This window comes from Oncorhynchus mykiss, chromosome 28, assembly GCF_057628025.1.
Source record: "Oncorhynchus mykiss isolate SJ-2025 chromosome 28, ASM5762802v1, whole genome shotgun sequence".
Lineage (NCBI taxonomy): Eukaryota > Metazoa > Chordata > Actinopteri > Salmoniformes > Salmonidae > Oncorhynchus > Oncorhynchus mykiss.
Window position 1 is genome coordinate 34,141,770 of NC_143049.1, and position 16,178 is coordinate 34,157,947.

General features: G+C 41.6%; 1 protein-coding gene across 2 annotated transcripts in view; it reads right to left on the reverse strand.

Annotated features, from left to right (window-relative positions):
* The window catches only part of LOC110509030 (SH3-containing GRB2-like protein 3-interacting protein 1), a 64,616-nt gene that overhangs the window by 15,365 nt on the left and 33,073 nt on the right, over positions 1–16,178 (reverse strand). For both annotated transcript variants that reach the window (XM_090225162.1, XM_090225161.1), the window contains 5 exons: positions 16,035–16,098; positions 15,713–15,813; positions 9,549–9,612; positions 9,234–9,334; positions 9,001–9,081 (listed from right to left, as the gene is read on the reverse strand). In XM_090225162.1, coding sequence (XP_090081288.1) covers positions 9,001–9,081; positions 9,234–9,334; positions 9,549–9,612; positions 15,713–15,813; positions 16,035–16,098 — 411 coding nt within the window. The remainder of the gene's footprint in view (positions 1–9,000; positions 9,082–9,233; positions 9,335–9,548; positions 9,613–15,712; positions 15,814–16,034; positions 16,099–16,178) is intronic.

Below are 16,178 nucleotides of genomic sequence, written 5' to 3' on the forward strand. Positions count from 1 at the left end.
TGCTGAGGAGTGACGGACTCCATCCTAGCTGGAGGGGTGCTCTCATTTTATCTACCAACATAGACAGGGCTCTAACTCCTCTAGCTCCACAATGAAATAGGGTGCAGGCCAGGCAGCAGGCTGTTTGTCAGCCTGCCAGCTTAGTGCCACTATCACAGTCAGTGTAGTCAGCTCAGCTATCCCCATTGAGACGTGTCTGTGCCTCGACCTAGGTTGGGCAAAACTAAACATGGCGGTGTTCGCCTTAGCAATCTCACTAGGATAAAGACCTCCTCCATTCCTGCCATTATTGAAAGAGATCGTGATACCTCACATCTCAAAATAGGGCTACTTAATGTTAGATCCCTCACTTCAAAGGCAGTTATAGTCAATGAACTAATCACTGATCATAATCTTGATGTGATTGGCCTGCCTGAAACATGGCTTAAACCTGATGAATATACTGTGTTAAATGAGGCCTCACCTCCTGGTTACACTAGTGGCCATATCCCCCGTGCATCCCGCAAACATTTGCGGGATGTTGCTAACATTTACGATAGCAAATTTCAATTTACAAAAAAAAGAAGAAGACGTTCTTGTCTTTTGAGCTTCTAGTCATGAAATCTATGCAGCCTACTCAATCACTCTTTATAGCTACTGTGTACAGGCCTCCTGGGCCTCTAGTGGCCATATCCCCCGTGCATCCCGCAAACATTTGCGGGATGTTGCTAACATTTACGATAGCAAATTTCAATTTACAAAAAAAAGAAGAAGACGTTCTTGTCTTTTGAGCTTCTAGTCATGAAATCTATGCAGCCTACTCAATCACTCTTTATAGCTACTGTGTACAGGCCTCCTGGGCCACTGAGTTCCCTGAATTGCTATCAGTCATAGCAGATAATATTCAAATTTTTGGTGATTTTAATATTCACATGGAAAAGTCCACAGACCCACTCCAAAAAGCTTTCGGAGCCATCATCGACTCAGTGGGTTTTGTCCAACATGTCTCTGGACCTACTCACTGTCACAGTCATACTCTGGACCTAGTTTTGTACCATGGAATAAATGTTGTGGACCTTAATGTTTTTCCTCATAATCCTATGAGGAACTATCGGACTATCTGACCACCATTTTATTACGTTTGCAATCGCAACAAATAATCTGCTCAGACCCCAACCAAGGAGCATCAAAAGTTGTTCTATAAATTCTCAGACAACACAAAGATTCCTTGATGCCCTTCCAGACCCTCTCTGCCTACCCAAGTACGTCAGAGGACAAAAATCAGTTAACCTGTTGAGTGTAGGGGGCAGTATTTTGATGTTTGGATGAAAAACGTACCCAAGTGAAACTGCCTATTTCTCAGGCTCAGAATCTAGAATATGCATATAATTGTCAGATTAGGATGGAAAACATTCTAAAGTTTTCAAAACTGTCAAAATATTGTCTGTGAGTATAACATAACTGATATTGCAGCCGAAAATCTAAGGAAAATCCAACAAGGAAGTGCCTAAGAGAAACTAATCTCCCTATTCCATTGCATGCCTTCCCTCCATTTAAAGGGATATCATCCAGATTCCTTTCTCTATGGCTTCCACATGGTGTGAACAGTCTTTAGACATAGTTTCAGGCTTTTATTCTGAAAAATGAGCGAGAACGATCACATTGTGTCAGTGGATGGCTGGGTGCCAGCAGAGTTTTGCATGTGCAACAGCTTGGAGCAGACATTTTCTCTCTCTCTCATATTGAAAAAGCTACGGTCCGATTGAAATATTATCGATTATTTATTGTAAATACAACCTGAGGGTTGATTATAAAAAACATTTGACATGTTTCTACTAACTTTACGGATAGAATTTGGAATTTTCATCTGCCCCGTCGTGACCGCTCGAGCCTGTGGATTTCTGAACAAAACGCGCCAACCAAATGGAGGTATATTGGATATAAAAATAATCTTTATGGAACAAAAGGAACATTTATTGTGTAACTGGGAGTCTCGTGAGTGCAAACATCCGAAGATCATCAAAAGTAAGCGATTCATTTTATTGCTTTTCTGACTTTCGTGACCAATCTACTTTGCTGCTAGCTGTTTGTAATGTTGTCTGCTGAGAGAGATGTCCTAACATAAAACACTTGGATAGCTTTTGCTGTAAAGATTTTTTGAAATCTGAAATCTGACAAGCTAAGCTGTGTTTTGCTATATTGCACTTGTGATTTCATGAAAATTAAATATTGTTAGTAATTTCATTTGAATTTGGCGCTCTGCAATTCAGCGGATGTTGACAAAAATTATCCCGCTAACAGGATGGGTGCGCCAAGAAGTTAACAACTTAACTGAGGAACTCAATTTAACCTTGCGCAATACCCTAGATGCAGTTGCACCCCTAAAAACTAAAAACATTTGTCATAAGAAACTAGCTCCCTGGTATACAGAAAATACCCAAGCTCTGAAGCAAGCTTCCAGAAAATTGGAACAGAAGTGGCGCCACTCCAAACTGGAAGTTTTCCGACCAGCTTGGAAAGACAGTACCGTGCAGTATCGAAGAGCCCTCACTGCTGCTACACCAAACTGGAAGTCTTCCGACTAGCTTGGAAAGACAGTACCGTGCAGTATCGAAGAGCCCTCACTGCTGCTCGATCATCCTATTTTTCCAAATTAATTGAGGAAAATAAGAACAATCCGAAATTTATTTTTGATACTGTCGCAAAGGTGACTAAAAAGCAGCATTCCCCAAGTGAGGATGGCTTTAAATTCATGAACTTCTTTGAAGAAAAGATAATGATCATTAGAAAGCAAATTACGGACTCCTCTTTAAATCTGCGTATTCCTCCAAAGCTCAGTTGTCCTGAGTCTGCACAATTCTGGCAGGACCTAGGATCAAGAGAGACACTCAAGTGTTTTAGTACTATATCTCTTGACACAATGATGAAAATAATCATGGCCTCTAAACCTTCAAGCTGCATACTGGACCCTATTCCAACTAAACTACTGAAAGAGCTGCTTCCTGTGCTTGGCCCTCCTATGTTGAACATAATAAACGGCTCTCTATCCGCCGGATGTGTACCAAACTCACTAAAAGTGGCAGTAATAAAGCCTCTCTTGAAAAAGCCAAACCTTGACCAAGAAAATATAAAAAAGTATCGGCCTATATCAAATCTTCTATTCCTCTCAAATTTTGGGGAAAAAGCTGTTGCGCAGCAACTCACTGCCTTCCTGAAGACAAACAATGTATACGAAATGCTTCAGTCTGGTTTTAGACCCCATCATTGCACTGAGACTGCACTTGTGAAGGTGGTAAATTACCTTTTAATGGCGTCAGACCGAGGCTCTGCATCTGTCCTCGTGCTCCTAGACCTTAGTGCTGCTTTTGATACCATCGATCACCACATTCTTTTGGAGAGATTGGAAACCCAAATTGGTCTACACGGACACGTTCTGGCCTGGTTTAGATCTTATCTGTCGGAAAGATATCAGTTTGTCTCTGTGAATGGTTTGTCCTCTGACAAATCAACTGTAAATTTCGGTGTTCCTCAAGGTTCCGTTTTAGGACCACTATTGTTTTCACTATATATTTTACCTCTTGGGGATGTCATTCGAAAACATAATGTTAACTTTCACTGCTATGCGGATGACACACAGCTGTACATTTCAATGAAACATGGTGAAGCCCCAAAATTGCCCTTGCTAGAAGCCTGTGTTTCAGACATAAGGAAGTGGATGGCTGCAAACTTTCTACTTTTAAACTCGGACAAAACAGAGATGCTTGTTCTAGATCCCAAGACACTAAGAGATCTTCTGTTGAATCTGACAATTAATCTTGATGGTTGTACAGTCGTCTCAAATAAAACTGTGAAGTACCTCGGAGTTACTCTGTACCCTGATCTCTCTTTTGAAGACTGTTTCAAGGATAGCTTTTTTCCATCTACGTAACATTGCAAAAATCAGAAACTTTCTGTCCAAAAATGATGCAGAAAAAATAATCCATGAGTTTGTTACTTCTAGGTTAGACTACTGCAATGCTCTACTTTCCGGCTACCTGGATAAAGCACTAAATAAACTTCAGTTAGTGCTAAATACTGCTGCTAGAATCCTGACTAGAACCCCAAAATGTTATCATATTACTCCAGTGCTAGCCTCCCTACACTGGCTTCCTGTTAAGGCAAGGGCTGATTTCAAGGTTTTACTGCTAACCTACAAAGCATTACATGGGCTTGCTCCTACCTATCTCTCTGATTTGGTCCTGTCGCACATACCTACACGTATGCTACGGTCACAAGACGCAGGCCTCCTAATTGTCCCTAGAATTTCTAAGCAAACAGCTGGAGGCAGTGCTTTTTCCTATAGAGCTACATTTTTATGGAATGGTCTGCCTACCCATGTGAGAGACGCAGACTCGGTCTCAACCTTTAAGTCTTTACTGAAGACTCATCTCTTCAGTGGGTCATATGATTGAGTGTAGTCTGGCCCAGGAGTGTGAAGGTGAACGGAAAGGCTCTGGAGTAACGAACCACCCTTGCTGTCTCTGCCTGGCCGGTTCCCCTCTCTCCACTGGCATTCTCTGCCTCTAACCCTATTACAGGGGCTGAGTCACTGGCTTACTGGTGCTCTTTCATGCGTCCCTAGGAGGGGTGTGTCACTTGAGTGGGTTGAGTCAGTGACGTGATCTTCCTGTCTGGATTGGCACTCCCCCCTTGGGTTGTGCCGTGGCAGAGATCTTTGTGGGCTATACTCGGCCTTGTCTCAGGATGGTAAGTTGGTGGTTAAAGATATCCCTCTAGTGGTGTGGGGGCTGAGCTTTGGAAAAGTGGGTGGGGTTATATCCTTCCTGTTTGGCTCTGTCCAGGTGTATCATCGGATGGGACCACAGTGTCTCCTGACCCCTCCTGTCTCAGCCTCCAGTATTTTTGCTGCAGTAGTTTGTGTCGGGGGGCTATGGTCAGTTTGTTATATCTGGAGTACTTCTCCTGTCTTATCCGGTGTGCTGTGTGAATTTAAGTATGCTCTCTCTAATTCTCTCTTTCTCTCTTTCTTTCTTTCTCTCTCTCGGAGGACCTCAGCCCTAGGACCATGCCTCAGGACTACCTGGCATGATGACTCCTTTGCTGTCCCCAGTCCACCTGGCCATGCTGCTGCTCCAGTTTCAACAGTTCTGCCTGCGGCTATGGAACCCTGACCTGTTCACCGGACGTGCTACCTGTCCCAGACCTGCTGTTTTCAACTCTCTAGAGACAGCAGGAGCGGTAGAGATACTCTTAATGATCAGCTATGAAAAGCCAACTGACATTTACTCCTGAGGTGCTGACTTGCTGCACCCTCGACAACTACTGTGATTATTATTATTTGACCATGCTGGTCATTTATGAACATTTGAACATCTTGGCCATGTTCTGTTATAATCTCCACCCGGCACAGCCAGAAGAGGACTGGCCACCCCTCATAGCCTGGTTCCTCTTTAGATTTCTTCCTAGATTTTGGCCTTTCTAGGGAGTTTTTCCTAGCCACCGTGCTTCTACACCTGCATTACTTGCTGTTTGGGGTTTTAGGCTGGGTTTCTGTACAGCACTTTGAGATATCAGCTGATGTCAGAAGTGCTATATAAATACATTTGATTTGATTTTGATTTGATATTGGCCAACGTGCAATCCTTGGAAAACAAACCAGACAATCTACGATTAAGACTATCCAACCAACGGGACATTAAAAATATAAATATCTTATGTTTAACCGAGATGTGGCTGAAAAACGACATGGATAATATAGAGCTGGCTGGCTTCTCTGTGCATCGGCAGAACAGAGCAGCTACGTCTGGTAAGACGAGGGTGGGGTGTGTGTCTATTTGTCAATAACTGCTGGTGCGCGATGTCTAACATTAAAGAAGTCTTGACGTATTGCTTGGTAGAATACCTCATGATAAGCTGTAGATCATACGATCTACCTAGAGAGTTCTCGTATATATTATTCATAGCCATCTATTTACCACCACAATCCGATGCTGGAACAAAGACTGCACTCAACGAGCTGAATAAGGCCATAAGCAAACAAGAAAATGCTCATCCAGAAGTGGCGCTCCTAGTGGCCGGGGACTTCAATGCAGGAGAACTTTACTTAATTTCTACCAGCATGTCACATGTGCAACCAGAGGAAAAAAACTCTAGACCACCTTTACTCCACACACAGAGACACATACAAAGCTCTCCCTTGCGCTCCATTTGGCAAATTTGGCCATAACATAATTCTATCCTCCTGATTCCTGCTTACAAGCAAAAACTAAAGCAGGCAGTACCAGTGACTCGCTCAATACGGAAGTGATCAGATGACGCGGATGCTACGCTACAGGACTGTCTGGACTGTCACAGACAGGACTATCACAGACTGGACTATCACAGAATATGTTCCGGGATTTATCCAATGGCATTGAGGAGTATACCACCTCAGTCACCGGCTTCATCAATAAGTGCATCGACGACGACGTCCCCAAAGTGACTGTATGTACATTTCCCAACCAGAAGCCATGGATTACAGGCAACATCCGCACAGAGCTAAGGCTAGAACTGCCGCTTTCAAGGAGCGGAACACTATCCGGACGCTATTAAGAAATCCCGCTATGCCCTCAGACGAACCAGCAAACAGGCAAAGCATCAATACAGGACTAAGATTGAATCCTACTACATCGGCTCTGACGCTCGTCAGATGTAGCAAGGCTTAAAAAATATTACGGACTACAAAGGGAAACCCATCCGCGAGCTGCCCAGTGACGCGATCCTACCAGACGAGCTAAATGCCTTTTATAATTACTTCGAGGCAAGCAACACTGAAGCATGCATGAGAGCATCAGCTGTTCTGAATGACTGTGTGATCACGCTCTCCGTAGACGATGTGAGCAAGACCTTTAAACAGGTCAACATTCATAAAGCCGCGGGGCCTAACGGATTACCAAGATGCGTACTCAAACCATGTGCGGACTAACTGGCAAGTGTCTTCACTGATATTTTCAACATCTCCCTGACCGAGTCTGTAATACCTACATATTCAAACAGACCACCATAGTCCCTGTACACAAGAAAGCGAAGGTAACCTGCCTAAATGATTACCGCCCCGTAGCACTCACGTCAGTAGCCATGAAGTGCTTTGAAAAGCTGGTCATGGCTCACATCAACACCATCATGCCAGAAACCCTAGACCCACTCCAATTCGTATACCGCCCCAACAGATCCACAGATGACGCAATCTAAATCGCACTTCACACTGCCCTTTCCCACTTGGACAAAAGGAACACCTATGTGAGAATGCTGTTCATTGACTACAGCTCAGCGTTCAACATCATAGTGCCCACATCACTAAGCTAAGGAACCTGGGACTAAACACCACCCTCTGCAACTGGATCCTGGCAACAACTCATCTATCACGCTGATCCTTAACACTGGGGCCCCTCAGGGGTGCGTGCCTAGTCACCTCCTGTACTCCCTATTCACCCACGACTCCAACACCATTATTAAGTTTGCTGACGACACAACAGTGCTAGGCCAGATCACCGACAACGATGAGACAGTCTATAGGGAGGAGGTCAGAGACCTGGCCGTGTGGTGCCAGGACAACAACCTTTCCCTCAATGTGAGCAAGACAAAGGTGCTGAACGTAGACTATAGGAAAAGGAGGGCCGTACAGGCCCCCATTAACATCGATGGGGCTTAAAAGGAGAAGGTCGAGCGTTTCAAGATCCTTGGTGTCCACATCACCAACAAACTATCATGGTCCAAACACACCAAGACAGTTGTGAAGAGGGCAACACCTTTTCCCCCTCAGGAGACTGAAAGATTTGGCATGGGTCCCCAGATCCTCAAACAATCTATAGCTGCACCATTAAGAGCATCCTGACCGGTTGCATCACCGCCTGGTATGGCAACTGCTCGGCATCTGACCGTTAGGCGCTACAGAGCGTAGTGCGTACGGCCCAGTATATCACTGGGGCCAAGCTTCCTGCCATCCAGGACCTATATACTAGGTAGTGTCAGAGGGAGGCCCAAAAAATTGTCAAAGACTCCAGCCACCCTAGTCATAGACTGTTCTCCCTGCTACCGCACGGCAAGCGGTACAGGGGTGCCAAGTCTAGGACCAAATGGCTCCTTAATTATCAGCTTCTACCCCCAAGCCATAAGACTGCTGAACAATTAATAAAATGGCCACCTGGACTATTTACATTGAACCCCCCCCTTTGTTTATACACTGCTGCTACTAACGGTTTATTACCTATGCATAGTCACTTTACAAATGAACCTCGACTAACCTGTAACCCCGCACATTGACTCGGTACCGTGTTACTTTTCGATTTTTTTTTGTTTATTTAGTAAATATTTTCTTAACTCTATTTCATTGTTGGTTAAGGGTTGTAAGTGAGCATTTCACGGTAAAGTCTACACCTGTTGTATTCGGCGCATGTGACAAATACAATTCGATTTGATCAAACGACACTAGGTCAGTCTATAGACTTACTTATAGCAGCAGTCAGCAGTTGAAACAATAACAACGCGTACTACACACCATTGTTTCAGTCGAAGGCTGGAGAAATGGAACCCCTCTCAAATTCAAAGACAGCTATGAATGCAAGGACTGGCCATCCATGATATCAGAAGTGCAGTTTTAAGCAATGTGTTAGCAATCAGTCTATACAGTGTTTGTTCACATTTACTTTGTTTACAAACATTGGAGTAAAACAAGCTTATATTTTGGGGTTCTGATGTGGTTAGACAGTTGAACTACAGCTCATGATGCATTTCTAAGTTATATTCTTCAATAATCAATGGGTACATATCAATCATTTATAAGTCAAAAAGTTGATGTATAAACTGCTGATTGCCCCTTTAACACTTAGTAACACACTATTGACTATAACATTGGTCTCAAACTGGCGGCCTGTGGGCCATATGCGGACAACAAGCTGATTTAAATGAGCCCCTCCGTTGTGTTAGCAAATGTCATATAATAGCACAATCATGACTGATATAAATGATATAGTGGGGGCTTACCTCCTGTGGGAAAGTTTCTGGTCAAAGGGGAGTCAGAGTCTGGTCTGGAGTCACACCATGCATCAGCCTCTATACAGACTACTATGATAGACAAAGGATATCAACATGGTTAATCACACCTCAGTGGGATATGATGCACAAACGTAATAAACAATTGACACACATTTAGATACCATTATGTAATAACACAAAGACACACATACAGTCAGAAAGACTATTCTTGTGAGAGTTACCATCATTTCTGTTACTATCGTATCTGTGTGTCTCATAGGTCGTCTCATGAGAAGGCCCGAAGAAAGCTGGGGATGCTCTGCGATTCTGGGATACTCTCTCACTGGAAGAGATGGTATGTAAATGTGATTTTAAAACTCTGATTTTCAAGATTTCAGCGATGTACTTGTATTTTGTTACTTAATTGAATTTAATAGCTTAATTGTTTTCCCAAACAAAACATTTATCAGACCCAACACAAATTATATCAATACAGTACATGGCAAATATGGTATCCTGTTTGCTGTGTCAGCGTTGGCACAGTTTTGAACTCTGACCTTTGTGTCTCGGGGGCAGGTCTTGGTGTAGGGGTGGAGCGTCTGGGTCTGGCGATCTCCTCACCTGGAAAGAGCAACCAGTGATATTAGATTATATACAGTATATCATCATATTATACTGTATCATATATTAATATATGTATTATAGAATAGCTCAAAAGTATAGTGGAGTTTTTGCATCTAAGTATAATGCCTTCAGAAAGTAATCACACCCCTTGACTTTTTCCACATTTTGTTGTGATACATAAATTATAATGGATTCAATTGAGATTGTTTTGTCACTGCACACAATACCCCATAATGTTGAAGTGGAATAATAATGTTTTTACAAATTTTTACAAATTCATTAAAAATGTAAATCTGAAATGTCTTGAGCCAATAAGTATTCAACCCCTTTGTTATGGCATCTTCAGGACAAAAAATGTGCTAAACAAGTAACATAATAAGTTGGATGGACTCACTCTGCGTGCAATAATAGTGCTTATCATGATTTTTTAAATGAATTTCAAAACAGATTAAACCACAAAGACCAGGGAAGTTTTCCAATGCCACGCAAAGAAGGTCACCTATCGGGTAAAAAAAAGAAGGAAAGAAACCGCTCAGGGATTTCACCATGAGGCCAATGGAGACTTTAACAGTTACATAGTTTAATGACTGTGATAGGAGAAAACTGATGAGGCTAAGCTATTCACTTTTTGTCCTGAATATGTTAGCGGAAAATTCAATACAACACATTACTGAGTACCAATGTTTCCTCCAAGCTGCGTGCAAGCGCAGTAGCTCCCCATGTTACGCATGCTCCCGCTTCCCCTCTCTGGCGCTCGAGGGGGCCAGGCTGCCATTCATTACGCACACCTGTCACAATCATTACGCGCATCTGTGCTCATTGGACTCACCTGGACTCCTTCACGTTGTTGATTGCCCCCTCTATATCTGTCTGTTCCTCAGTTTTGTTCCCCGTGTCAGCATTATTGTCGTAATGTTGTTTTGTTCCCCCTCCCTGTACTTGCTTACAGGGATGGCGCTCAGCACCATCCCCATCTACAGTGCAGAATGCGAGCGGGGACATTCTCAAATTAATCTGATTTGCACCTCAACCCGCGCCTCTCTGCATACCTCCACCATATCACGGCTACTCTTTCTGAACCTTGTCGGCCCACCCCTGACCAAATTCAACCCAGTCCCCTATGTGAGGTCATGGATTGATGTGTCGCAGACACCAGGAACAAAACAAGAAATAGGGAGAAGATGCAAGAGGAAATGGCTGTGTTGTGGGAAGTTTTGGAAAACTAAGGTAGGAAGATATTTTTCTTTTACAAACTTGTTCTGTACTGTGAAGTTAATCTGAATATGTGCTTCATATTAACACATAAGGTAGGAGGCCAATACATTATAATATGTGTTCTGCTGTAACCTACATTGATACATTTTATTGGAAGTATATTCTGATATCAAATCAAATGATTGTGATATGTTTGTTCCACTGCTACATTGATGTCTTGAAAAGTATATGAAATTCGAGTCTTGGAAAGTTGAGGGTTCTGCAGTGACGCCTAAAAATGTTGCTGTACATTGTTGATGTCTTGCAAATGAGGCTGTAATAAATTCACACTTTAAGCCCCACAGCCATACTAGAGGACGTGGGCATAGTATATGCAAGGTCTATTTCATGATCATGTGATACGTCAATTGTTTGTCAATGATTTTAAAGGTAATTATGATGCAACCATGACAGTGATACGATATGGATTACAATTATCATCCTGAATATTAAGGGTATAAGCACTACGTTACACACATAGACACTCAACCATCTTACTCTTATACAGACATCGTACACACTCTCACTAAATCACATCCTCCAATATCATACACATCAACCTACTCAGATTTACGACACACATAATATCTTGTCTCAATTTTCTAACATCTGTGGCATTGGCTCACAGGCAAACAGGCAAGGGAATAAAACAAATATTGTTTTCGCTGTAAAACATTTTAAAAATCGGACACGATGGGTAGATTAGCAAGATGTTTATCTTTCATTTGCTGTATTGGACTTGTTAATGTGTGAAAGTTAAATATTTCTAAAAAATATTTTTGAATTTCCCGCACTGCCTTTTCAGCTGAATGTTGGAGGGGGGGTGCCGCTAACCATAAGAAGTTAAGAAGAACATAAATCATCAATAAGGTTCCAACCGGAGAATTCCTATATCTGAAGAAAAGCACTGGAACGAGAGCTAACGCTGTCGGGAACGCGCGTCACGAGCCTGAGACACTCTGCCAGACCACCGACTCATTCAGCTCCCATTCCCCCCTCCTTTATAGCAGAAGCCTGAAACAAGTTTCTAAAGACGGTTGACATCTAGTGGAAGCCGTAGGAAGTGCAACTTGACTCCATAGACACTGTGTATTCCGTAGGCCAAGCTTTGAAAAACTACAAATCTCAGATTTCCCACTTCCTGGTTGGATTTTTCTCAGGTTTTCGCCTGCCATATGAGTTCTGTTATACTCACAGACATCATTCAAACAGTTTTAGAAACGTCAGAGTGTTTTCTATCCAATACTAATAATAATATGCATATATTAGCATCTGGAACAGAGTAGGAGGCAGTTCACTCTGGGCACGCTATTCATCCAAAAGTGAAAATGCTGCCCCCTATCCCAAAAAGGTTAACAAATGTACAGAAAGATCAGTGCGAAGGCCAGAGGAATAACAGAGGAATAACTTTTTGAGGCTATTCAATCCTTTCAGTCTGGAAAAACCCCAGGGCTTGATGACATACCGGTAGAGGTATATCAAGCCTTTTTGATATACTATAAACTCTATTGTTAGATTGTTTTAACTACTCCTATTGAAATGGTAGTCTGTCAGGTACTCAGCAGGAAGGTCTGATTTCTCTATTACTATAACAAGACCCAGACGGAAAATATAAAGACCCAGTTCATCTAAAAAACTGGAGGCCCTTTACACTTCAATGTTGTGATGCAAAAATACTAGCGAAATGCATAGCACTCAGAATTAAAAGTGTTTTACCAGGTATTGTTCATCCTGATCAGACAGGTTTTTTACATTGGAGATAATATACGACAACTACTAGAAATAATAGAACATCATGAAACATCTAAGAAGCCAGGCCTGGTATTTATAGCGGATTTTGAAAAGGCATTTGATAAAGTAAGACTGGATTTTCTTTATAAATGCCTGGATTTTTTCAGTTTCGGTGATTCACTTATAAAATGGTTAAAAAATAACGTATAGCAACCCCAGGTGTAAAATAGTAAATAACGGCTACTTCTCAGAGAGCTTTGAATTGTCAAGAGGAGTTAAACAAGGGTGTCCGCTGTCACCATATCTATTCGTTATGGCCATTGAAATGCTAGCTATTAAAATCAGATCCAATAACAACATTAGAGGAATAGAAATACAAGGCGTAAAAACAAAGGTGGCCATGTATGCCGATGACTCAAGTTTTATATTAAGTCTGCAAGCTAGATCCCTGCAATGTCTCACTGAAGATCTAGATACGTTTTCTGGACTCTCTGAATAGGTGTACAATAATTATGCTACGTGTACAATATTACATATTGGATCTTTAAAAAATACAACATTTACATTACCCTGCAGTTTACCAATCAAATGGGCTGATGGTGAAGTAGACATACTTGGTATTCATATCACAAAATATATAAATAAGCTCTCCACAATGAATTTCAATAGAAAACTTGGAGAGGTACCATGGAGAGGTAAATACCTGTCTATTTATGGAAAAATTGACCTGATTAACTCCTTAGTCATATCTCAGTTTACTCACTTACTTATGGTTTTTCAAATCATATGAGCAAAAAATATTTTGCTTTATCTAGGATGCTAAACCAGACAAAATAAAGCGTGCCTATCTATATAATGAATAGGGTGGGTTGAGATGATTAAATATAAAAGCACTAAACTCTCTAAAAGCTTCACTTATTCAAAAGTTGAACCCTAAATGGTTCTCAAGTAGATTACTACGAAAGTGTCACGACTTCCACCGAAGTCGGCTCCTCTCCTTGTTCTGGCGGCGTTCGGCGATCGACGTCACCGGCTTTCTAGCCATCGCTGCTCCATTTCTCATATAACCATTTGTTTGGTCTTGTTCCATTACACACCTGGTTTTCATTCCAAAATTGCTGCATGTATTTAGTCCTCTGTTCCCCACCCTGTCTTTGTGTGTAATTGTTTATTGTTATGTGGATTTTTGTCAGGCGCAATACTTTTGCTATGCTCCGTGTTTTTGGCACGTTATTGTTATTATGTGCTGTCATTTTTGGACCGGAATTAAAGTGCGCCTGTTTATTACACTCTGCTCTCCTGCACCCGACTTCGCCTCCCGTATACACCCCTGACAGAAAAGCTCATTCATTGTTTAAAATGGCCTTTTGACTTTGTGCAGATTGCCATGTCTAATTTCCGATTAATTGAAAATGACACTTTTTTCAAAGTATCTCTCTTTTTCAAACAAGCATTGCAGAGCTGGCTACAATCTCAATTAATTCCCCCTGAAAAGATAGAACAAATATTACAACAAATATTATGGCTGAACTCAAATATGCTGGTTGATAAAATACCTGTATTTATGAAAATTGTATTTTGTTTTTAAATTATATTGTAAATTAGAATGGTAGAGTTATGTCCTTCATTGAGTTATCATAATTGTACGGGAAGGTCTGCTCAATCCAAAAGTACAACCAATTGATTACAGCACTACCCCAAAAAATGGAGAAAGCAGCTTGCTGCGGGAGGAGGTAGGGAACTGGTCTGTCTGCCCAATGTAAAGGATCAAAACTATTTGAGGACCAGGATGTTGACAACTGTGCCATACAGATTGCAAAATAGTTGGGAAGAGATTTTTGATGTACCGATTCCATGGTACAGGGTGTATGAGTTGATATATAAGACAACGCAAGATTCAAGACTTCGTCCTTTTCAGCTAAAGTTATTATATACAATTCTTGCCACCAACAAAATGTTGAATATTTGGGGCATAAAATCATTGAAGCGCTGCAGATTTTGTTGTGAGGATACAGAATCAATAGAGCATTTATGGTTGAGGGACAGCTATTGGGGAACTGTGGGGGGGATCTTGGAGGGTTCAGGATCATGTTTTTTGGCCTGGTGATTTTTGGCCTTTTTGACCCTGGATGCTTCTGTGTGTCTCTCTGATGGGAGTCTATTGGATGACTGGTATGGTGTAGTTGTTGAGCAGCTTCACTGCAAGTACATTGTATGTTTCAGATATTCAATCAAAACATGTTTTTTTTGAAAGTAACCAATAGGCAGAAGGTAGCATAATTTGTCTGATTCTCTGTAATAATGGTATGAGAATAATAAATCATTATATTTTGTAAAGTGGTTTCTTGCATCAAACACAACAACATTTTCAGTCACCTCCTTGTCGGAAGGACAAGTGGATAAACAGGTTAATGTCAAGCCCTGCATGTTTTCTTTCCAAAAGCACACATTGGCTGCTACTGTAGGCTGAATGATAGAACAGCTATTTCCCCCATGCTAAAATGTTAAGGGATGCATTTTCTCCATTGTTTTTGATGGTAGGCCACTCTGGAAGGCCTGTATTATGATCAAATAGCCATAGTAGCCTACTTGACCAGTGTTAAAACTAACTTAAAGCGGGTACAGCCTCAGTGTTCACAGTAAACGCACGCCGGAAGTTGCATAACATTTTCACAATGTTCCTGAGTGGCTGAGTTACCGTTTTGACTTAAATCTGCTTGAAAATATATGTCATGACTTGAAAATGGTTGTCTAGCAATGATCAACAACAAATTTAACAGAGCTGGAAGAATTTTGAAAATAATAAATGGGCAAATATTGTACAATCCAGGTGTGCAAAGCTGAATACTTATGCAAATTAGATATTTCTGTATTTAATTTTCAATAAATATGTTTTCACTTTGTCATTATGGGGTATTTAAACAGTACCGGCACTCATAATGAGCACCGGTACATATTTCAGTCCCAGTCAAGCACTGATGATACCACAGCTACAGATAGTATTGTTGTGATTAGGAGCAACCAACCAACACACCACTGACTGTACTAACCCAGAGCTAAGACCCATGCAACACACACATGCAGTCAGAAAGACTATTCTCCTGAGTGTTACCATCGTTTCTGTTACTATCGTATCTGTGTGTCTCATAGGTCGTCTCAGGAGGAGGCCCGAAGAAAGCTGGGGATGCTCTGCGATTCTGGGATACTCTCTCACTGCAAGAGATGGTAAAGTCAAGATATGTAAATATGATTTTACAACTCTGATAATCAAGATTTCAGCGATGTACTTATACTTTGTAATTGAATTGAATATAAAAGCTTTATTTCCCCCCCCCCAAACAGAACATTTAGCAGACCCAACACAAATTATAGCAATACAGTACATAGAAAATATGCTAGCCTGTTAGCAATGTTAGCATTAGCAGAGTTTTGACCTTTGTGTCTCGGGGGCGGGGCTTGGTGTAGGGGTGGAGCGTCTGGGTCTGGCGATCTCCTCACCTGGAAAGAATAACCAGTGATATTAGATTGTATATCATAATGTACTATAATATATTATATATACTGGCAGCCACTGAATG